Source organism: Notolepis coatsorum (genome assembly GCF_963971535.1).
Source record: "Notolepis coatsorum genome assembly, contig: SCAFFOLD_1705, whole genome shotgun sequence".
In the NCBI taxonomy this organism is placed as follows: Eukaryota; Metazoa; Chordata; class Actinopteri; order Aulopiformes; family Paralepididae; genus Notolepis; species Notolepis coatsorum.
The window spans coordinates 2,760-27,500 of record NW_028171790.1 but is presented as its reverse complement, the minus strand read 5'-3'; the positions used below and the strand labels follow the sequence as shown (position 1 = coordinate 27,500).

General features: G+C 46.6%; 1 protein-coding gene across 1 annotated transcript in view; it reads left to right on the top strand.

The window, feature by feature from the left end:
* Window positions 1–24,403, top strand: part of LOC311248182 (reversion-inducing cysteine-rich protein with Kazal motifs-like) — a gene marked incomplete at both ends in the record, with an annotated part of 34,646 nt that extends 10,243 nt beyond the window's left edge. Inside the window, 3 exons of the mRNA XM_084339112.1 lie at window positions 9,187–9,454; window positions 11,413–11,586; window positions 24,191–24,403. Of these exons, the coding sequence (XP_084195238.1) occupies window positions 9,187–9,454; window positions 11,413–11,586; window positions 24,191–24,403 (655 nt within the window). The remainder of the gene's footprint in view (window positions 1–9,186; window positions 9,455–11,412; window positions 11,587–24,190) is intronic.
* Between the last annotated feature and the right edge of the window lie 338 nt (window positions 24,404–24,741).

Below are 24,741 nucleotides of genomic sequence, written 5' to 3'. Positions count from 1 at the left end.
GGTAGCCAGATTCCTACGCGGAACTAGGACTTGTTCGTACATGTTGAGCGGTACGTTTGAACTGGGTCTGGGGGGTATGGCAGCCTGGCACCAAGGTCTCGACCAATAGTAGAATGGAGACTATTATGGGATGTTCAGTAGGCTAGAATGGATATTCAATGCATATTGTACAAGGAATATACAAGGGATATCAGGGAATATTAGAGAATATACAAATACAATTAAATATATATATATAAATAAATATATATATTCGGTTTAATCTGGCCCTTCACAACAGCCACCCCCTGATTGGTCCCAGACCTAATCAGTTAAACAGAGACAGATTAATCGCGTTGTCTATTTACACATAAGGGTTTGCTGTAGGGGTCAGTCAACTTCACAAAGTCATAGGGTTATAGGGTCATGGTCATCATCGATTGTGTCTGGGAGTCGGGGCAGTTCTATGAGCCTCGCCACGGGACGGGTGTAAGTGCGACCCTGGACGAGCACTTCAGCTGCTCGGACCTTGCCGTCGGCACCGGTGATCACTTTGCTTACGCGGCCGGCCGGCCACATAGCTCTGGGCAGTGATTGATCAATAATCATGACGACTGTTCCTTCTGTCAAATTGTCTCTCTCCTTTACCCACTTCTGGCGGGTCTGTAGAGACGGTAGGTAGTGCAGTAGGAAACTGCTCCAAAACTTGTCGGCTAATACTTGGCTGTACCTCCACATTCGTCGGCCGTTCGCTTCTTCAGGCCGGTACATTGTCTGGGGTAATGCAGGATCTAGCCGCCCCATCAGGAGTGTGTTGGGGTCTGCGGAGATAACAGTGCTCAATCCACAGAACACAGGCTTCTTATTCTCAGCCTCCTCCTGACTGGCTTCCCTCGGGATAGGCGTGGGCCACTCTCCTTCCGGGAGCTTTAGGAATGCTGGGCCGTCACTGTAGACATTGCGACGGGTGAGGTCATCTAGGGGCATCCCCCGGGTGATGACGTCAGCTGGGTTCTGTTTTGTATCAACGTAGCGGCACTCTGTTTCTCCGGTTAACTCTTCGGTTAAGTCTTGAATCTCTGTGACTCTGACTCCCACGAAGACTTTGTACTTGCATGAGTCCGATTTGATCCAGGCGAGTACTGTCGTGGAATCTGACCACAGGATTGTTCTAGACACCGGTATGGTGAGCTCACGTTGGATGAGCGTGGCTAGGTGCGCTCCGGCTAGGGCTGCGCAGAGCTCTAGGCGTGGGATAGATTGTTGCTTGCGTGGGGCTATTCTCGAGCAGGCGAGGACAGATGCTGTGTAGATCTCTCCCCCCTTTCCTTGGGCCCGCAAGTAGGCTACTGATCCGTATGCGACCTCTGAGGCGTCACTGAAGACGTGTAAGTCCATTTTACATGTCTCGGGCCTCACCGTGGGTGGGAAGTAGCTTCGGCGCATATTAACGCCTGGGAGTGAGTGGAGCTCCATCTCCCACTCTCTCCAGGTGGATGCAAGGTGTGCGGGAATGGGGTCGTCCCAGCCCTGGTCCTTGTCCCACAATGCTCGTACAATCATTTTTGCCCTGGTGGTGTACGGTAGAATACATCCTAGCGGGTCATATTGTCGGGCGAGTGTTGTGTACACACTCCGTCTGGTGGTCGGCGCCGCCGCCGGCCTTCCCTGCTCCGTAGTCAGGGGCTTGTGTCTGTAGTGAAGCGAATCTGTTTTGAATCGCCACACCAATCCCAGGGTCATCTCCTGGGCTTCTCCCGGGATTGTAGCCATCCAGGTCTCGCTGCTGGCTGCCTTGTCCTCGGAGGAGAGGCTGCGCAGTACTTGCGGATCGCTGCTGGCCCACTGCCTGAGATCAAAGCCGCCTTTGATCAATGAGGCGCGGAGTTTAATCAGGAGAGCCTCGGCTTCTTCCTGGGTTGAAAGGCTTTGTAGACAGTTGTCTACGTAGAAGCTGTTCTTTACGCTGTGTCGGACCTCTTCGTCCGCTGCTGGGTCCTCTGCTACATGTTTCTGTAGTGCAAATGTAGCACAGCAGGGGCTGCACGTCGTTCCGAAGGGGAGGACTTCCCATTGGTAGATGGCTGGGTGCTCATCTCCTGGCTTCTCTCTCCATAGGAACCGTAACAGGGGCTTGTCCTCCTCTACTAATCTCACCTGCAGGAACATTCCTTTAATGTCCCCGCTGATGGCCACCTTTTCCTGGCGGAAGCGGAGTAGAACGCAGAGTAGGGAGGGGCCGAGTGTGGGACCGGGCAGTAACTCTTTATTCAGATTTTGGGATCCGATCTGGTAGCTGCAGTTAAATACTATGCGGTCTTTACCGTTGTGATGGACCTTGTGGTGAGGCACGTACCACGATTCAGTGGTCTGGTCAGCCTCTTTAATGTCCATCTTTGTGACGTGTCCCGCTGTGATGAGCTTCTCAATCTCAGCGCGGTATACACTCTCTTGGGCGGGGTTCTTGGCTAAGCGCCGCTCCGTGTTCAGCAGGTACCGTTCTGTGGCGTCTGTCTTGGCGTGGAAAGTAGGCATTCCTTCTCGCCGCAGGAGTGGCGTGGCGTATCTCAACACGCCGTTGACCGGGACTCTCTTGGTCCCTGTCTCGAGGAGGTGAATGGCGTAAATGTCATCTTTAGAGCGAATGTCTTTCTTTCCGTTCTTAAAGGGCATTTGTTCCAAGGTCCATAGCCGCTCTACGTGTTGCAGGAGTGCGGTTTCTCCCTCTGTGACTCGGGAGTGGAGACATCTAGTGGCTGTACTTCGGTTGAGAGATTTGGCGAGCGGGCCTTGGAGAGTCCATCCCAAACGGGTCTCGACTGCTGCAGGACAGCCTCGGGGTCCGGTATGAACCCGGTCTATCGGGACAATGAGGTCTGCATGGTCGGAGCCTATCAACAGGGTCGGCATAGCATTGTCTATGAGCGGGATCGGTAACTTGCGCAGATGTACATATTTCTCCATCAGCTTGGCGACGGGGTATGTGTACCGCGACAGTCCTATTTCTTGGCTGGTGAAAGCGTCTGTAATCTGGTACCGTCGCTCAGGCTGGCCGCTTGCTGCGATAGAGAATGAGACATTCTCGCCCTTTATCGTCTTCAAATCTCGTCTTATTGTCCGAATTGTCATTTGGGTTTCGCTTCCCCGCAGCCCTAGCTGGGCCGCAGCGGAGGCGAGCAGCAGGGTCTTCTCTGACCCGTCATCGAGGACGGCGTAAGTGTCCAGGACTTTATTCTGGTAGCTTAGTGTCACACGCACTACTTTTAGGAGTACTCAGGCTCCACTGCTGCTGGCGGGATCGATGTACATGACGCTCGCTTTGCTGCTGGATGGTGCGGGTGAAGGGCGCCGTCTGTTACTGTCGTGAAGTATGTCCAGATGGGCTCCATCGCACTTGGTGCACCTTTTCTTTAAGCGGCATTCGGCTGCCATGTGTGAGCGCGCACAGCGAAAACAGCGCTTGTTGGACTTTATCCATTGACTTGCTTCCTCCGCGTTCAGCTTGGGGAAGGAGTCATATTGCGCTAGCCAGTGTTCTTTCTCACAGTAGGGGCACACTATCTTCCACTTCTCCGTTCTGGAGGGGGTACTGTGGCTCCTGCTGCTCGGTACTGACTCCGATTGGTGCATCACAGTCACCGATCTTCTTCCATCATTTAGTCGTCTGGTTCCTTCTCTGGAGCCAGGGGTGCTCCGTCCGAATGTATCTAGCCGTAGGCTGCTGACTTCTCTCGCCAGGAAGTCTGCTAGATCGAGGAGGTTCGGTTCGGGGCCATTCGGGTCTCGGTGGTCTCTCTGTCACCTAAAACGCTCCTGTCGAGCGGGCGGCAGCTTCTCCAAGATCCTTTCCACATTTGAGTTGGCGTAAAGTTCATGCCTCCCCTTCTCTCTCTGCGCTCCCAACATCCCTACCAGGGACTGCACTCTGATGGACAGGTCGTCCAGTGCTCGATTGTCTATTGCTGGGGGTAAGCGGTCGATGTGTCGGATCTCCTGGATCACGTAATCCCATATGCGCCCATACCTCTGGTCCAATGCTACCAGCGCTGCTGTGTATGGGGTGGTGGAAGTCGCGTAGGCGAGCGCTATATTATGTGCGCGGGGTACCTTTAAGTGCTTCAGTAGGATGGCGTATTTGTGGCGTTCATCCAATACATCCACCAACATGGTCTCCAGACACATGCGGAGTTCTGTATACTGGGCCCGGTTCTCTTGGGTGAAGTCGGGTACCATAGGCGTGCCAATGTATGACGCTGACTGTGGATACATCGGCGAGCGTTGGGGGAGAGGCCTCCTAGGCGAGTCTCCTCCCGCTCCTTGGTATGGGCTGGTACCGGCAGTGTACCATGGCCCGCTTGTCCAGGTGCTGTTCCTCGGTGCGGGTCGTGCGTCGTGCTCACCCGTGTATAGAGTCGGGGGTCTGTAGCGCAGCTCCGCGGGAGTATAGCCTGGGCTGTACCGGACCTCCTGGTCCGGTAGAGTACTGTGCTGTCGTCGGGCGTGGTTCTCCTCCTCTTCCTCTTCGTCTTCAGTTAGGTCATCCAGTGCTTGTAGTCTCTGGTTTAGCCTCTCCACAGGATATGCTGCTCCTTCCCGGTTGCTAGGTCTCGCTTGGACCGGTGGGGGGAGGTGGTCTGTGGGGGGTATAGACCTCGTCTGTTGGTCAAGTTCAGGGTTGTTTACTCGGCTAGGGGATGCCGCCCTGGAGGTGTGTCTAGACGAGTTCCTGGAGCCTCTGGCGGAGGGAGAGGGTGTTGTCCGTCTGATCAGCTGTTCTATTAGTTGCGCTTGCTGTCTGTCGCGCTCTGCGTCCCGTAGAGCACCAGCAGCTTCTCGCTGGCTGTCTGCTCGGTCTCGGGCCACATTCTCTTCCCTCTGAATGCGTCTTATTTCTAGACGTATATGCTCTTCTTCGCTCCGCTGCTGGATCTGCAGTCGGTCGCGTTCAGCAGCGGCGTTCAGGCTGATGAGGAAGGCCTGCTGTAGGGTCCTCTCTGCCTCGCTGGGGGAAGGCGGTTGTATAGGGGAGCCTTCCCTCGGGGTACTCCTTGCGGAGCCTTGGAGCTCTATCTCCACGGTGCTCTCCCCGTCTTCTTCCGTGCCGAGTTCTGTCTCGGTAGCGTTGTATTCCTCCCGGGACTCATCGGGGACTACTTCTTCAGTACTGGCGGGGTGTGAAGTCATGTCTGGTTCCCACTGGTCCCCACCGTGAACTTGGTCAGTTACATTAGAACCCGTAGGGGCCTCTATGGTCGGGGTAGTCTGGGCGTTGGGGTTAGACATACTTTTACTTTCTAGTTTTACCGCGTTTACTGTTAGTAGAAGACTAGGTTGTTGACTGACAGCGTAAGCCTCTAAGTACTGAGGGAGCCGTCGTTCGCGCTGCGGGCGTTGGTTAGGAGGATCGTTTCGTGGAGTGTTCATCATAGGCCATTTCAATATTAATAACACTATATTAATATTACACTAATTACCATCCGGCTCGAAGGACCAATTGTAACTGAGGGGTACAATTCCCTGACTGTATTACTAGATATGATACTTACTACCACTACCTTTGTACTTAATATTCGGCCACCCAGTACTCGGCATAAATATATTATGATGAACACTGTCACGTAGATGAAACGGATCCAACACAAATGTACGAATTAGAAATAGGTCTTTATTTCTACACAGCGATGGTGTGTAGAGCAAGCACTTAATCAAATCAATCACATTTATGAATGGGAATTAGTATGCACTTTTATGGCAAGAGTATTCGTCGGTATATCAATAGAGAATGTCCAATCTCTGAAGGCGCAGGTGGTACATATACGACCTGGAATAGTTAAGGAATAACAGCAATGATACTTTAATGATTATAGGCTGGATACACTAGGGGGGGTTAATCCGGTCGCTTGTAAGCCGACAGGAGTAGGAAGGGGGGGGGGGTAGAATCCGGCTGCCTCATCCGGCCAAGGGTATCCCAGGTGAACCCACTGTAGTGCCGTTCAATGTGCCGGCGATCCTTGGACCACAGATGAAAGCAGGTGGACTCTTTGTGGGCCGGCGTCCTCCGGTCCACGGAGGAGAGACGTGAAGCGACCTCGTCTTGCAGAGCGTCTCCTCACCTTGCGTCCTCTCCAGGGGGGGGGGTTCCAACACACGGCAGTGTCGGGGGTCTTTATCCATGGAATAATCAACGTATACAAAGCATAATCCGTGCCGGGGAAGGCGGGCTGTCGTCGGTAGAATAATCCGGTATACAGGTCCACTCGCTCGTCGGCTCTGGGGCTCCTCGGGTGCAGCTTCACGTGGGGTCAACCACCCTGGATAAGCAGCCAGTTCTCTGCCCGAAACGATGGGGTACTGACTACGGTAGTATTCTCAGCGCACGAAGCACTATATATTAACAGACTATTATTAGCTTAATAGACTACGTCCAACTCGACGATATAGTGCCAAATATGACTATTCAAATATTAATATACACGATGTCTCAATACCGATGGTAGGCGAACTTGGCCTTACTCCCACACGTGGCGTCGCGGGGAGGCTTTACGTCTGTGACTCTATTGGAGGGTAAGAAACTGGACTGAAAAAGGAAGTCCTACTTTAGTAGCGCAGTATATATACGCACTATGAACAAATAGTCCCATTAGTGGTGCGGTAGCCAGATTCCTACGCGGAACTAGGACTTGTTCGTACATGTTGAGCGGTACGTTTGAACTGGGTCTGGGGGGTATGGCAGCCTGGCACCAAGGTCTCGACCAATAGTAGAATGGAGACTATTATGGGATGTTCAGTAGGCTAGAATGGATATTCAATGCATATTGTACAAGGAATATACAAGGGATATCAGGGAATATTAGAGAATATACAAATACAATTAAATATATATATATAAATAAATATATATATTCGGTTTAATCTGGCCCTTCACAACACTAATCGATTTTAACATTTTCGAATCGATGCAGTTGAATCGTCACATTAGGATCGATGCAATGTTACACCCCTACTAGGATGATATGACGAGGATGGGTGGGACGCAGCCCCCGACATGTCTCACAGAGGAGGCTCAGCGCCGGGAGACAACGTGTGTCCGTCCCCGTGGTCACAGGGGAAGCCGTTTTCAAATGTTTCTATTCTGACCAGTCCTCTTCTTATAAATGTAGTATGCTGCTGACGGTGTGCGGTGGGTCTCTCCCGGTGGTAAAGGGGGACGCCATTTCGACCGGAGGAACCCAGGAGCTCTCGCTGGTTATTGGATAATGGATATTAGATATTGGCTAACCCTTGTGCTTGCCTAACAATGGGGGAAACCGCTGGGGATTGGTGTCAGTTTTGATACATCATGTTTAAAGCCATATAATTTTACCTGTTTACTATTTTTAAAACATTTTTCTACCCATGATTAACAGTAATAGTATAATCTCAATATATCTCTCAACATATTACTCATATTTATGAATTATAACCACTCAAACCTGTGTTTGTTTGATAGAACGTGTTTTTTCATCAAAAAAAACGGATAAATGTTGTTTTTGACCATATTTCTCATATTTATTTTTGATAAATACCAATTAGAAATATCTCGACGAATTACCTCTGAATACGAATAAAAGAAAATATTAAAGATTCGATGACTAGTTCGGCCAGAAACGGCGTTGAGGCGAAACGTTACCAAGTGGTCAACTGACTGCGGGCGGTTAAAAAAAAACGGATAAATGTTGTTTTTGACCATATTTCTCATATTTATTTTTGATAAATACCAATTAGAAATATCTCGACGAATTACCTCTGAATACGAATAAAAAAAATATTAAAGATTCGATGACTAGTTCGGCCAGAAACGGCGTTGAGGCGAACGTTACTAAGCGCTCAGCGGTTCGAAAAAAACTGATAAATGTTGTTTTTGACCATATTTCCCATATTTTTTTTTGATAAATACCAATTAGAAATATCTCGACAATTACCTCTGAATACGAATAAAAAAAAATATTAAAGATTCGATGACTAGTTCGGCCAGAAACGGCGTTGAGGCGAAACGTTACCAAGTGCACAACTGACCTAAATATGGTGCGGGCGCTTCCATGTGTTGCCGCGGCAGGGATCTTGGGCTCGCCTCGGTGGTGGGACGAGATCCAGACCTGATCCGTCCAGGACACTTCCTCGTTGGCGCGCGCCGGCTATGGGGGTCTTGTTTTTCGGCGTGTGGCGCGCTGTGGACTGCGCGGTCCGGTTCGCCTCTGGTTCTGTCTTGAAAATCCACTCGCTCCCCCCCCCCACCACCACAAAACCTGTGTGCGGAGTTTCAATGACCGGCAGCCCGCCACAGCCTACTCACCTCCCCCTGAATTTTGGCAAAGTTATCTGTGGAGCGATGACGCCACCATGAGTTTTACATCGGTAACAGCACATCCCGGCAATTACAAGGTCCTTATCTCGTGGAATATGCAAAGGATGGCAAGATATATCGAGAATTGAACGAATAAGAGCAGATTTAAAAATGCTTAAAAATGCCGTTTTAACGTTGAAGTGGATGGGAGTAGAAAAAGTAACTAGGGGTGAACGAGTCACTAAATCTGTAACTATTTTGTGTTTCATGTTATAAGCTTTTCACACAATGAACATATATGTAAAATTAAGATATTTATCCAATTTCATGAAATAATAATAAACACAGACACCGCTGTGCTCACACACACACTCAAAATATTTCAAAAAAGTAGAAAAAGACCCCAGGGGTGCACTAATATATATTGGATAATGGATATTGGATATTGGCTAATATATATTGGATAATTGATATTGGATAATGGATATTATCCATGGATAATGGATATTGGATATTGGCTAATATATATTGGATAATTGATATTGGATAATGGATATTGGATATTGGATAATATATATTGGATAATGGATATTGGATAATGGATATTGGATATTGGCTAATATATATTGGATAATTGATATTGGATAATGGATATTGGATATTGGATAATATATATTGGATAATGGATATTGGATAATGGATATTGGATATTGGATAATATATATTGGATAATGGATATTGGATATTGGATCATATATATTGGATAATGGATATTGGATAATGGATATTGGATAATGGATATTGGATAATGAATATTGGATCATATATATTGGATATTGGATAATATCTCTCTCTCCCTCGCTCCCTTGCTCCCGCTCTCCCAGGCCTGTATTGCTGTGACCGGGCAGAGGACGTACACTGCCAGGTGGCATGCCGGCGTATCCTGCGGACCATGTCCACGGAGCACGAGATCATGGAGGGGCTGATAGACGAGTGCGGCTCGCAGCCCCTCCCCCAGGACCCCCTGTGGCAGTGCTTCCTCGGCAGCGCCCATCCCCCGACCAAGACCGACGTGGGGGAGGCGTCTCCCCCGGCCAAGATGGACTGCGCCAAGTTACACTGCTGCGCCAAGGCCAACACCTCCCTCTGCAGGTAGCGTCTAGTTCAGGGGTGGCCAACCCGCGGCTCGCGAGCCGCATGCAGCTCTTTGCCCGTCAATGTGCGGCTCTTCCATCCATAAAAAATGTTTTTAAATTCTTTTACTTTTTTTTTTTTTTTTTTTTATGTCACTCATTCCATAAGGACGTAGAATAAACATTTACAAATTTTTTTAAATGGTCCATTTGCATGTTCTTGGTATCTGAATCTAGGGACATATATTGATCAGTGTCAGAAATAGTGTGCCAACACCGCCCTCTGCAGGTAGCGTCTAGTTACACTGCTGATCCAAGGCCAACACCGCCCCCTGCAGGTAGCGTCTAGTTACACTGCTGATCCAAGGCCAACACCTCCCTCCCTGCAGGTAGCGTCTAGTTACACTGCTGATCCAAGGCCAACACCGCCCCCTGCAGGTAGCGTCTAGTTACACTGCTGATCCAAGGCCAACACCGCCCCCTGCAGGTAGCGTCTAGTTACACTGCTGATCCAAGGCCAACTCCTCCCCCTGCAGGTAGCATCTAGTTACACTGCTGATCCAAGGCCAACACCGCCCCCTGCAGGTAGCGTCTAGTTACACTGCTGATCCAAGGCCAACACCTCCCTCTGCAGGTAGCGTCTAGTTACACTGCTGATCCAAGGCCAACACCTCCCTCTGCAGGTAGCGTCTAGTTACACTGCTGATCCAAGGCCAACAGCTCCCCCTGCAGGTAGCGTCTAGTTACACTGCTGATCCAAGGCCAACACCTCCCTCTGCAGGTAGCGCCAAGTTACACTGCTGATCCAAGGCCAACACCTCCCCCTGCAGGTAGCGTCTAGTTACACTGCTGATCCAAGGCCAACACCGCCCCCTGCAGGTAGCGTGGCCCCATCTGCCCCAACGGACAGCCAGGGATGTGTCCAAATAAACGATCCGAATGCATTTCTTATTTAACCTTGATTTACACGGGTAAGTTATTGAGAACGAGTTCTCTCTTCCAATAACGACCTGTCTGAGTGGCGACGAGAGGAATTCAGATTCAGATTCAGACAACTTTATTGATCCCACGTGGGGGCAATTCATATTGTAGCTTGCACGAGTAACAAAAACAACAACAACAAAAACTAAAAACATCTCAACGACAACACGGCAACAACAACGTTCCATGCTATACACAGTCCAGTAAAAGTAAAAGTAAAAACAGACAACTAGGTGTAAAAGGCTACTTAAAATGACTACTGTCTGTGTTTAAAAGTCTGATAGCCGAGGGGACAAAAGATTTGGCGTAACGGTTGGTCCTACTTAATGGAAGGTCATAACGGCGGCCAGAAGGCAACAGCGAACACCGCTGAGCATGGAGAGGTTGATTTCTGATGCCCGTCCCCTTCTTGACCACCTGGTCCATCCAGGGAGAACATAGGTATCTCTGTTTCACTCCAATTATTTTGGAGCACACTTTCACAATATTCTGTAGGCTGTTCTTATCTTTAATAGATATGCCACTGAACAAGCAGAACAAATAAAAAGTTAAGAGGCTTTCAATAAAAAGGCCAAGCAGAGTGCAGACCTCCATCAAAAGTCCGAACAATCTCCCCACTTTTCTGTTACTTGTACTACATGCAACATTTTACTGGGTAGAGGGCAGTTGCTGAAATTGCAAGTCTCAGACAATTATTGCCAGACCCAGGCTATAAATCCATACGGGATTTGGTCACATCGAGTTGGCAACCCTACGTCGGTAGCTAATACTCACTTTAATTTGGCAGCTATCAGGCTGATTTTTTAGATGCTTTGCACTGCTGCATAGAAGACCAGGAAGACTGAATGATATCAAACATGGGGAGGATGGGGGGGGAGTTGTATCTTTAATACAAATTCCCTAATTGCCATGACACGGGTTAAACCCCCACCACCCAGCTGATCCCAGGTCTGCTCTGTTATAACCCCTCCTCCTCCTCTCTCTCCCTATTTGCAGGGACATGTGTCAGGAGATCAGCACTAACTGGGGCAGCCAGACGTGGCAGGAGTTTGACCAGCTGTGCGAGTACAACCCTGTGGAGACAGAGCTCATCACCTGCCTGGCCGACGTCCGGGAACCCTGCCAGCTGGGCTGCAAGGACCTCAGCTACTGCACCAACTTTAATAACAGGTTAGGACCATCAGCTTCTCCTACTGCACCAACTTTAATAACAGGTTAGGAACATCACCTACTGCACCAACTTTAATAACAGGTTAGGAACATCACCTACTGCACCAACTTTAATAACAGGTTAGGAACATCACCTACTGCACCAACTTTAATAACAGGTTAGGAACATCACCTACTGCACCAACTTTAATAACAGGTTAGGAACATCACCTACTGCACCAACTTTAATAACAGGTTAGGAACATCACCTACTGCACCAACTTTAATAACAGGTTAGGAACATCACCTACTGCACCAACTTTAATAACAGGTTAGGAACATCACCTACTGCACCAACTTTAATAACAGGTTAGGAACATCACCTACTGCACCAACTTTAATAACAGGTTAGGAACATGAGCTTCTCCTACTGCACCAACTTTAATAACAGGTTAGGACCATCAGCTTCTCCTACTGCACCGACTTTAATAACAGGTTAGGAACATCACCTACTGCACCGACTTTAATAACAGGTTAGGAACATCACCTACTGCACCAACTTTAATAACAGGTTAGGAACATCACCTACTGCACCAACTTTAATAACAGGTTAGGAACATCACCTACTGCACCAACTTTAATAACAGGTTAGGAACATCACCTACTGCACCAACTTTAATAACAGGTTAGGACCATCACCTACTGCACCAACTTTAATAACAGGTTAGGAACATCACCTACTGCACCCACTTTAATAACAGGTTAGGAACATCACCTACTGCACCAACTTTAATAACAGGTTAGGAACATCACCTACTGCACCAACTTTAATAACAGGTTAGGAACATCACCTACTGCACCAACTTTAATAACAGGTTAGGACCATCACCTACTGCACCGACTTTAATAACAGGTTAGGAAACATCACCTACTGCACCAACTTTAATAACAGGTTAGGACCATCACCTACTGCACCAACTTTAATAACAGGTTAGGACCATCACCTACTGCACCGACTTTAATAACAGGTTAGGAACATCACCTACTGCACCAACTTTAATAACAGGTTAGGAACATCACCTACTGCACCAACTTTAATAACAGGTTAGGAACATCACCTACTGCACCAACTTTAATAACAGGTTAGGAACATCACCTACTGCACCAACTTTAATAACAGGTTAGGACCTCACCTACTGCACCAACTTTAATAACAGGTTAGGAACATCACCTACTGCACCAACTTTAATAACAGGTTAGGAACATCACCTACTGCACCAACTTTAATAACAGGTTAGGACCATCACCTACTGCACCAACTTTAATAACAGGTTAGGACCTCACCTACTGCACCAACTTTAATAACAGGTTAGGAACATCACCTACTGCACCAACTTTAATAACAGGTTAGGACCTCACCTACTGCACCAACTTTAATAACAGGTTAGGAACATCACCTACTGCACCAACTTTAATAACAGGTTAGGAACATCACCTACTGCACCAACTTTAATAACAGGTTAGGACCATCACCTACTGCACCAACTTTAATAACAGGTTAGGACCATCACCTACTGCACCAACTTTAATAACAGGTTAGGAACATCACCTACTGTACCAACTTTAATAACAGGTTAGGACCTCACCTACTCCTCGTGATGTCAGAGAGTGTAGCGTCTGGGAGCCCTGCCAGCTGGGCTGCAAGGCCCTCACCTGAACCTCACTATGAATTGAAAATGGGGGACCCTGATGTAAACAAGACGAAAGTCTTTCTCTGGTCTGCATCCCCTTAACAATTGTGTGTATTGAGCCGTACTGTATTGTACCCATTCTGCAATCTGTTAAATAAAGTTTTCATTCGTTCATTCATTCATTCATTCATTCATTCATTCATTCATTCATTCATTCATTCATTCATTCATTCATTCACACCTACTGCACCAATTTTTTTTGATCCACTTTTTCTCCCATTTTCTATTTTTCTCCCATCCCAATTTTCGTATCATCCAATTCAACCCTCCCCTGTCTTCGAACGCTGTTTCTTGCCTCCCACAAGCCGGCTGCAATGTGGACTAAGTCATACATAGCACAAGTCCCCTCCGATACTCGAGGTAACAGCAGTCGCATCTTTTCACCTGCGCGGCTCGATCTTTCAGCGTTGGGGGTCTGGGCTTTGGAGGGGCCCCGCCCCCGTCGCTTCTTGATTCTACTGCGCAGGCGCACCAACCGACCTGTAGGAGTCGCTGTCCACAACGCCCGATCCCCACCCTTCAGTTTCCCTCCCCGTAATACGGCCAATGTGTATTACTGTGGACGACCAGCTAAACTGAAAGCAATGTGGAGAGCGGGGCTCGAACAGGAGGCATCCTGTTCGAGCTCAGTCTCCAGCATTCGTTGCGAGCGCCTTGCCCACTGCGCCACGTAGCCGCCCTCTACTGCACCAACTTTAATAACAATTTAGGAACATCAGCGTCTCCTCGTGATGTCAGAGAGTGTAGCGTCAGCCGGGACCTGTTGCACTATAACTTTAATAACAACTTCACCGCTGTGCACATAACCACCCAAACAATATTTACTGGCATCAGAGAGTCCTGCCTGCTGCTCTGCGGTGACCTCGTCTACTTTTCCAAAACGTCAACTAAAGGTCAGAAACAGTTCAAGACATTTAGAGATTTTGTTCCAATATATCCACCATTTGCATAATACAATGCATATTCTTACAAAACAATGTCTGGTATGAAAGTAAAGTTCAGTGGAATATTATTGAAGTTAAATAGGATACCCCCCAGCCCTCTTTAATTTATGTCATTGCTATATCTAATGTAATTAAATCATGTTCCAACTACTGGAACTATATTCAAGGAATTGGATGCAGAATGTAAGTGGGGTGCCATTTTGAACAAAAACATTATTCTATAATATATAAATTCTTGGATTAGATCAAACGTCAAAATTTGTATTGCGTCATGTAGGGCTGCACGATTCTTGCTAAAATGTGAATCACTATTTTTCTCTCTAAGAATTGAGATCACGATTCTCTCACACGATTCTTATTTTTCATCATAATTTAAAAAAGTTAATTAAAAAGTAAATAAAAAGAAAATGAAAAAGAAAATGAAAAAGAAAAGTTAATAAAACAATTTTTAATCGCCATAATTTAGAAATGAGATCGCATAGGTCTTTTTATATTTTTTATTTTTTTATTAATCGTGCAGCCCTAGCGTCACGCAACAAATCATGTAGGATTTCGTCATCCAGAAGGGTGTGTAAGTCTTTTTGTCCATGCTGTAAAGTTAGTGAAGCTAAAAACCGCCCTAATCTCCTCTGGCTCCAATATCAGAGAGCCCAGCCAGCTACTTTTACTGTGCTGATATTATCTACTAGTGGCCGTGCCAAGCCAATAGCCGAGCCCACAGCGAGCTAATAGCACCCCTTCCGTGGACTGCTGTGGGCCATAACAGCATGCCCTCTACCCACAACCAGCGGACTGCTGTGGGCCATAACAGCATGCCCTCTACCCACAACCAGCGGACTGCTGTGGGCCATAACAGCATGCCCTCTACCCACAACCAGCGGACTGCTGTGGGCCATAACAGCATGCCCTCTACCCACAACCAGCGGACTGCTGTGGGCCATAACAGCATGCCCTCTACCCGGCAACCAGCTGGTGCTGGGGAAGCGTTTATTCTCTTTTACCAAGTGAACACAAAGGACCATATACCAATGTTATTCTGACTCCTTGCCATTGCCAGAGATTGTTTTGGCAGATGTCACAACCTACATTTGCACTGCTGGAAAGGAGTGGAAATATACTCCATGAAACTTGAATGTACTGTAGATTTAGGCAAAACCACTGCACCTTTACGTTCCCCAACGTTATTATACTCTAGTTTAGTCCATAATCATATATGAACGAAATACGAAATGTAAACATGGTCTAGAAAATAAACTCAAAACAAGATCAGAGACATAAGGCAAACACTATAGCAAAAAAAAGAATGGAAGATAGACACGGATAGATGTTATGTTCAAAACACAGAAACAAGAGCCAATAACAACAACAACAACAACAACAATAACAACTTTTATTTTTTAAAGTACAAGAAGGCAAAGGAGAGGAGAATAACATATGAAAAGTATATAATGAAGAAAAAGAACAAAATAAGCAGCCATATATGTAACACTGATGCTCTACTGCAAGCCATTAAAATTCACGCAGCAATCAGGAGCACCTGGGAGGTAATAACAAGCGCACCCAACGGAATGCGGGAAGTTCTTGCAGAAGAGTGTTAGCGAAAGTAAAACGACGGTGGATGCTGTTCAGCTAGCCTAGTTGTTGGCCAAAAACACCTCTCCTCTTGCTGATCCGTGTCTGCTTCCATTAATTTGTGCTAAGCTAGGCTAGCTTGCAGCCAGATAGCTTTTTACCGAATACGCAGAGATGAAATCGGTATCTATCCTCTTGTCTGACTCTGGAGAAGACAGTAAGCGCATTTTCAATAATGTTGCCGTGTTCCTTTAAGAACGTTAAATCTGTTATTTTCACTCAAAAGTCGTGTTCGATTCAACATGGCAGTGCGCAGAAAGCAGACAGACTCTCTGAAGTACCTTTTCAACACCTTTGGGGCGAGTGGGCAAATAAGTGGCCAAGTGGATTTTATCTTTAGATGATATCAAAATGTGTCTTGAGTAAACGCGCTGATATACTCAAAAACGGACACACTCAAAAACGGACACATACGCACGCGCGGCTACAGACACGGCTGTGCACAAGGCTCTGTTTATAGTACATCACAGTCCGCGCACATGCGCAATCGGCGCGCATTTTTCCATGGGGGTATTCGCTCGCTCACAAAATCTGGGAGGTACGCGGACACCCATGTGGACGTCGGAAACGATCATTTGGTTTTTAATCAAATGAAATGAGGGATCTTAAAGTAAATTTCACTCTATGTTAATTTACTTTTCATTTCCTCTCAGTTGTAGGAGTAGTAGTCATTTGCACTCTATGTCCATTCGATATCAGTATTTTTTTTCAGTGCCCCAACCACTTGGAATACGCTTAAAACATCCCTCAAAAGGATCACTTTACCTACTGGGCAGTTCAGATGACGTATTCTGAACATTCCTGTCTCTGATTGTAACTGATTTAATTGATTTATTATATTTTGCTGGATATTTATTTGTTTACTTATTTAATTGTTGGATTTTGTGGTGTTAGATAAAATAATATATTGCTTCTTATTGTTTTTTGAAAAAAGCGAACTATCCGAGAAAACGAACTCTGGTCCGATTATTGTCCGGTTATGATATGTATGTGTCATGTAGCATACAGTAGCGTCACACAGCCAGGGACCAGAGAGCTGGATGCCACGTTACCCTCTGGGCTGCAGAGCGTGAATCATGCATGTTTAAACACACACGCACACACACACGCACACACACACACACACACAGGATATTTGAAGGCCTGAGGTGGGACTGCTGTCGTTTAGCAGTTGGTGGATTAGGATCAGACTTCCTCCCTGGTGACTCCTGCATTACTGTGGGGTAGTACTGCGATATGTGCTGTACTGTATATTACAACTCTTTGGAGTAGTGCTTTGTGTGTTTACTGAACTGTTGTGTGTGTGTGTGTGCGTGTGTGTGTGCGTGTGTGTGTGTGTGTGTGTGTGTGTGTGTGTGTGTGTGTGTGTTTGTAGGGGTGTGTGGATGCGTGCGTGCATTTTCTGTGTCTATAGTTTGTATCAGAAAATGTGTGGGTGGGTGTTTTAAAGAGACAAAGAACGAAAGAAAGAAAGAATGAAAGAAAGAAAGAAAGAAAGAACGAACGAACAAATGAAAGAAAGAAAGAAAGAAAGAAAGAAAGAAAGAAAGAAAGAAAGAAAGAAAGAAAGAAAGAAAGAAAGAAAGAAAGAAAGAAAGAAAGAAAGAAAGAAAGAAAGAAAGAAAGAAAGAAAGAAAGGGAGAGAGAGCTTGCACGCACGCGAGAGAGAGAGAGAGAGCTTGAACAAAGTCTTCTGACCTTGGACCCACTGTCTCAGTACCTCTGTGTCTTGTACACACTGTCTACGGATGGGGCCAGAGGCCAAACAGCGGCATCAAAGGCTGCTCCGGGGAAGTCAATATACACATCTAAACAAAGTCAAACAGTACGGACACACACTGTGGTTCACAGAGACATCCACACAGGCCAGCATGCATCTGTCTGTCTCCGAGTCCATTTCCATGAACAATATTGCATTTCAGGCCTTATTCGGGATGAGCTGTTTATACGCTACGTCATATTGGCATCACAGATGTCCCTGTAGCTACACTAGGGATGTCCCGGTTACCATAATTATTACCATTGAATAATCAAAGCCGCGTTCTTCCCACGCTTCCAAGTTTCAATGCGGCGGTTAAGCAAGAGCCACGTGTTCGATAGTTCTTATGATGTCCTTGATTGAGATTTCTTTTTAATTTTGATTTGAAATCTTTATTTCGAACATGTAAATACAAACAATATAAAATCAAAACAAATCATTGATCTCTATGAAATGAAAGAAAATAATAATAAACAAAAACAAAACATAACTCAATTTACATGTTCGAAAATGAGTAGGAAGAAGTATTTAATCCTACCCCTTTTCCACTACTCAAATGAGTGTACTAATTTAAAACATTACAAAACAAGTATATACAGTATATGCAACACTTTTTTTTTTTAAATATATGTAAAACATGAAAGCGTGAGATTAACTGATTCTTAAAATAATGTTGAGTTATTATTTCTACAAGGTATTTCCAATGGTAACCTAGGCACATTTTTGGGAGTGGCAAAAAAATCCAACACGAAAGAAATCGAAGCGCTCAAAGTGTGATTTTCACATTGATTACAATGGCAGCGATTGAAACCACTGAAGCTTTGAAGAATTTGGTTCAATCCTACTGTATACATGAGTTCATTGAATATTCCAGATATTACCATGGGAAACAGAAGTTATATAGACAGTAACCGGGCAAAGCAGATTTACATGTTACGTCTTTGTGATTTTGGATCTGGGGTTCAGAGGTTAAGATAAGGTTCAGAAGAAACAGGATAAGTTAGGGTTAGGGTCAGGGTTAGGGTTAGCAGATCCCCAGCTGTCATATTCACGTTCCTCATAAAGGTGAAAGGTTATTCCTAATAATATCAGAATGTTCATGGAAACTAGAGCTGCTACTAATGATAATTTAAAACCATCTAAAACCATTCATTTCCATCCAGAAAAAAGGACGACAATTGAATATCTTCATGTAAGTTTACAACATTTTCATTTACATTTTATTTGATCCCACAAATGCACACAGAAATCTATCTAAAGCGTGCACTTCGACAGGTACAAATACACTATTAGTATTATTATTAGTATTATATGGGTAGACTGTAGGTTGAGGTAGGTATTTATGATTACAGTGTAAGGCAGTAGATGGGTAAAGTGAAACTGTGCCGTGCACCAGCCACCATGCCAGACCATTTCTGTCCAGTTCCTATTGATGTTAATGACGGCCAACAGAAAACAACATTAAAACCGCTTAGTGGGTCAAGAGTCAGGGACTTGGCAACGGTCCCAAAAGGAGAACAGAGTCTGCCTGCACGAGTGGCCAAGTTGTTTCCATCGGCATGTCGGAATGGTCTGGTGTAACACTCCCCCACCCTCAACGTACAATCCAAAGCTATCCCAAGAATTCTTTGTTATTTTTACCAATGCAGACCATCGGTCGAAATCCTAGCGCGCCGATTCCCGCCGCGGCATTATGGGACTTGAAGTTCAGACAAGCAGAGTGTGTGTCGGGGGGCTGCTCTGGTTCCCTTTGATGGGGTCCAGGGGACCCCCCCCCCCCCCCCCCCCTGAAGAGTTCAAAAGCAACCGAGAGCCAGGTCCCTGGCCACGGAGCCAGCATGGAAGACAGACACTGTGTGTAAGCTGTGTGTGTGTTTTTTGTGTTTGTTTGTGTGTGTGTGTGTGTGGGTGTGTGTGTGGGTGTGTGTGTGTGTGTGTGTGTGTGTGTGTGTGTGTGTGTGTGTGTGTGTGTGTGTGTGTGTGTGTGTGTGTGTGTGTGTGGTGTGTGTGTGTGAGAGAGAGAGAGAGAGAGAGAGAGAGAGAGAGGAGAGAGAGAGAGAGAGAGAGAGAGAGAGAGCGAGAGAGAGAGAGAGAGACGAGAGAGAGAACGAGAGGAGAGAGGGAGAGAGAGGAGAGGGAAGAGAGAGATGCCTGTGATGTCGCATTTAAGGCTGAGAGACCACTTATCGATCTAACTGCGTGATATCGATAAGTGCCGTCACATATCGATATATTTGCATATGTTAAAAAAACGTTTTTTTTAAATACTTTATACTATACTAAAATACTAGGTCCTGTGTCATGTTTTAGTTAAAACATCCCCATTTCATGGAAATTCAGTTGAATTGCAACTCTGCACTGTGGCATTCAATATGCAGTGCAGTCCTCCCATCACATCTGGAGACCACCGACTATAAAATGAGAAGGATCACTGTGGTAGTTTGAATGGAGAAATCTGTAACACTAAAGATGGCGGCAACGACAAAGAATTGCTGCAAAATTTTAATACATTTGTTATTTAAATAAACATAAAAAATTAATTGTTTTATTATTTTTATACTCATAAAAATATCGATATTCACAAGTTTCAAGTTTCTTTAATAGTTGTCATACAGAAGTACAGAATACTTTTATACAAAATGCTTCTTACTGTTACACAATATATCAATACGAATAAGGAAGTCCAACTGTATGTTATTTAGTCAAATGTTCATCATAATTAGCATGTGCCTATATTCAGTTATTACTGACTGAATCAGTCCTGTCCCATTCGTATACCTGTAAAAAGTATTGAATGAAATCAAATTTAATAATCAAACCATGTGGTCAAAATGTACGATTTAAATGTCCTTCACCACAAATAATTATATTTGAATCAAATCGCTGTTGAAAACAACATGTCCTTAGCACACCATTCTTCTTGTCTCTCTCCTGGCCTCCTTAGCTATTATGGAAGATAAGACTGCCTTCCCTCCCTCTCTCTTTGATCTCTCTCACCCATCTTTCCTTCCTCCCCCCATCCCTCCCCCCATTCCTTCCTTCCCCCTTCCCCACCCTTCCATATCAAATCAAATCAAATCGAATGTATTTGTAAGGCCCGACAACACACGTTAATGTCCCCATGGGCCGGACACGTCTTCTTTAAACAAGTCAAGAAGAAACATCACAGTAAATCAAGAACAAAACAAAAACACCATGAAGTCCAAAAAATGTAAAATAAATGAATGCAACACTCCCAGACGTACCCCACGTGAAGGTAAGGGAAAAAAAACTCACTAAAACCTAGCAATAGGAAAAAATGCACCACAGGCAATGTGGAGGAGAGAAACCTTAGAAGGGCCGTTCAAGGGGGGATCTCCTTTCTTAGATGTCGGTGATAGTAGTTGCAATAAAACAGGCGAGACAGTTGGTATGTATGCACACATAATGTCCCCAAAGATGTCACACCCCTATGTTCGTGTATTCCTGTGGCCCCCACCCCTTCCAGTTTTGTATAAAGGTGTTCCAAGATCCGGTGGGGGGTCTCTCTTCCCGTGGTGTCTTAAGCTAAACACTTTGTTGAGAGTCATCCAGCCTAACTCTTACTATTTTGTATTGATACTTTGATTGAGGTAATAAATCGTATTAACCAGGTCTCTTTGGACTGAGTAAGTTATTAGCTTTGGCTATTTCGCACCACACTATACCTCCCCAGCCTTTAAGTCTGGCCTCCTTAGCTACACCTCCCCAGCCTTTAAGTCTGGCCTCCTTAGCTACACCTCCCCAGCCTTTAAGTCTGGCCTCCTTAGCTACACCTCCCCAGCCTTTACGTCTGGCCTCCTTAGCTACACCTCCCCAGCCTTTAAGTCTGGCCTCCTTAGCTACACCTCCCCAGCCTTTAAGTCTGGCTTCCTTAGCTACACCTCCCCAGCCTTTAGCCTTTACGTCTGGCCTCCTTAGCTACACCTCCCCAGCCTTTAAGTCTGGCCTCCTTAGCTACACCTCCCCAGCCTTTAAGTCTGGCCTCCTTAGCTACACCTCCCCAGCCTTTACGTCTGGCCTCCTTAGCTACACCTCCCCAGCCTTTAAGTGCCTCCTTAGCTACACCTCCCCAGCCTTTACGTCTGGCCTCCTTAGCTACACCTCCCCAGCCTTTAAGTGCCTCCTTAGCTACACCTCCCCAGCCTTTACGTCTGGCCTCCTTAGCTACACCTCCCCAGCCTTTACGTCTGGCCTCCTTAGCTACACCTCCCCAGCCTTTACGTCTGGCCTCCTTAGCTACACCTCCCCAGCCTTTAAGTCTGGCCTCCTTAGCTACACCTCCCAAGCATTGGTTGCTCTCTCTCTCTGAAGGTATTTTTTTTTTTTTTTTATTATTTGATGTTAAAAATGTTGTGTGATAAGTGAAAGAGTGAGCCATTGTAAATAGCGGGTCATTCGAATTTATTTGGGGTTTGAGAGGAAAACCACCCTGACCGCTGGCCATGTACCAGGTCAAGTTTAGGTCAAGATTCACACACACACACATTGCACACAGACATGGCAATACACATAAACACACACACACACACACACACACACACACACACACACACACACACACACACACACACACACACACACACACACACACACACACACACACACACACACACACACACACACACATTTAGAGATTATAAACAAACCTGCCCATTCAGTCGAGGCCAGCGCGGCGGTGGTGGTGGTGGAAACCACGCCCAAAAAAAGAAAAGAAAACCTCCGGCGGGAGGCTCCCGCCCCCTCCCTCTCTACCCACCAATTAGCTGACTCACTTCAGACCGAACCCACCAATCACACATCAAAGACCCTTCCTGTCCTGCGTGGTTCCGAGGAAAACAACCCTCGCATGTCGCTTCTCTCTGTTTCCTCAGAAAGGCTCTCTGTCCCCGAGCGTCTGCGTAACCTAGCGACACCCAGGTCATACAGTAACCGCCATCTTTGTTTTTGTTTTTTTTCTCAATGATTTGGTCAGGGATCACTTAATCCCAGCCGTCCCTCAAGGTTACTCACAAGTCCTGCTGTCACAGGGTTGTAATAACATCTGGCAAATACTCCATTCGTAGTTGGAATTCACGTCGACTTTGGTTCAAATTGCACTTGGCTCACGACACGGAGGACGGAGACGTCTCTCCAAGGAAACGTCTGTGGTCCCCGTCCTCTGTTTGTATGTTCGCAGGGAATGGTCATATGGTATCTAATAAATTCAATGATAGTCCATATTTGACCATATTGCGTTCTTCTCATCCCTAAGGGGGGAGATCCCGTTTCAGCATCGCACTTCATATAGTCGCTTCCTGTCAGAATCGACAGTCGACACATTTGAACTTGTTCTGAACGTTGATGGTTATTTTCTCTGCCTTGGACGTCCAGATCGGTGCTTGACTCTAAAACAATGACGACTTTGGTCCTGTGCTGTTAAAATCCCTTTCTCCATCCATACATCCCTCCCGCCCTCCTTCCTTCCTCCCCTCCATCCTTCCTTCCTTCCTAGGAAGTGAACACGGATTGTTCAAAGCTGGCTTTCAGGAAGGCGGGAAGCGTGGCCGAGAGAGGCTTTCAAACAGAAACATAATGATTGTTTTCTGTCGTTTTCAATCTGGCTTGCAGGGTCATTGCTGCGCTTCTGTCTCTCTGTTGTATCAATTGTTGTATCAACGGACGTTATGACGAGTCAATGATATATGTATGGATGTCACTGTGATGAGACAAACCCAAACCCATTCAACAAACCCATTGAATAATTTGAATGATGCAAGATTGGCAATTTAACAAGCGCAAATCCCCGAAAGCTGTGACAGCGTACGCACGTGCATTCACGCACACACGCACGCACGCACGCACACACACACACACACACACACACACACACACACACACACACACACACACACACACACACACACACACACACACACACACACACACAATCTCCATGCCAAATTTCAACTTCCTAAGGCGAAAACTGTGGCTGCTAGAGAGTGGGGACACCGCGTCTATACTTTCCGTAGCCGCATTTCTGCAGGACGCTCTCTGATTGGCCGACGCCAGTTTCTACACTGGTTAAGCTTAGGCACTCTTTCGAAGTTGGTTAAGGTTAGAGTTTGTCTTAGAGCAGGGCGATAGAACGCCAGGTAGTTTGCAGGCTGTTCGACGCGGAAATGGGCAAAGACACAGCTCGTCACGCGATTGGGCAAACACGTCAGTGGCCAATCAGAGAGCGTCAGTCAGTGGCCAATCAGAGAGCGTCCTGCAGAAATGCGGCTACGGAAAGTATGGACGCGGGGACACCTGGCTTGTAATAGTTCCACTTTGTCTTTTTAGTAACGTGAAGAAAATCCTGCACACTGTTCTTACACACCCCCACTTTTCTCTCTCTCTCTCTCTCTCTCTCTCTCTCTCTCTCTCTCTCTCTCTCTCTCTCTCTCTCTCTCCCTCTCCCTCTCCCTCTCCCTCTCCCTCTCTCTCTCTCTCTCTCTCTCTCTCTCTCCCTCTCCCTCTCCCTCTCCCTCTCCCCATAGGCCGACGGAGCTGTTTCGCAGCTGCAACGTCCAATCGGACCAGGGGGCCATGAATGACATCAAGCTGTGGTCCAATGGGACGATCAAGATGCCGTTCATGAACATCCCTGTTCTGGACATCAGGAAGTGCAGTCCAGAGTTGTGGAAGGCCGTGGCCTGTTCGCTGCAGATCAAACCCTGTCACACCAAGTCCAGGGGAAGCGTCATCTGCAAGTATGTGTACTACCTCCCTACGCCCCTGCTCCCTAAGCCTTAGGTCCCACTACCTCCCTACGCCCTGCTCCCTAAGCCTTAGGTCCCACTACCTCCCTACGCCCTGCTCCCTAAGCCTTAGGTCCCACTACCTCCCTACGCCCTGCTCCCTAAGCCTTAGGTCCCACTACCTCCCTACGCCCTGCTCCCTAAGCCTTAGGTCCCACTACCTCCCTACGCCCTGCTCCCTAAGCCTTAGGTCCCACTACCTCCCTAAGCCTTAGGTCCACTACCTCCCTACGCCCTGCTCCCTAAGCCTTAGGTCCCACTACCTCCCTACGCCTTAGGTCCACTACCTC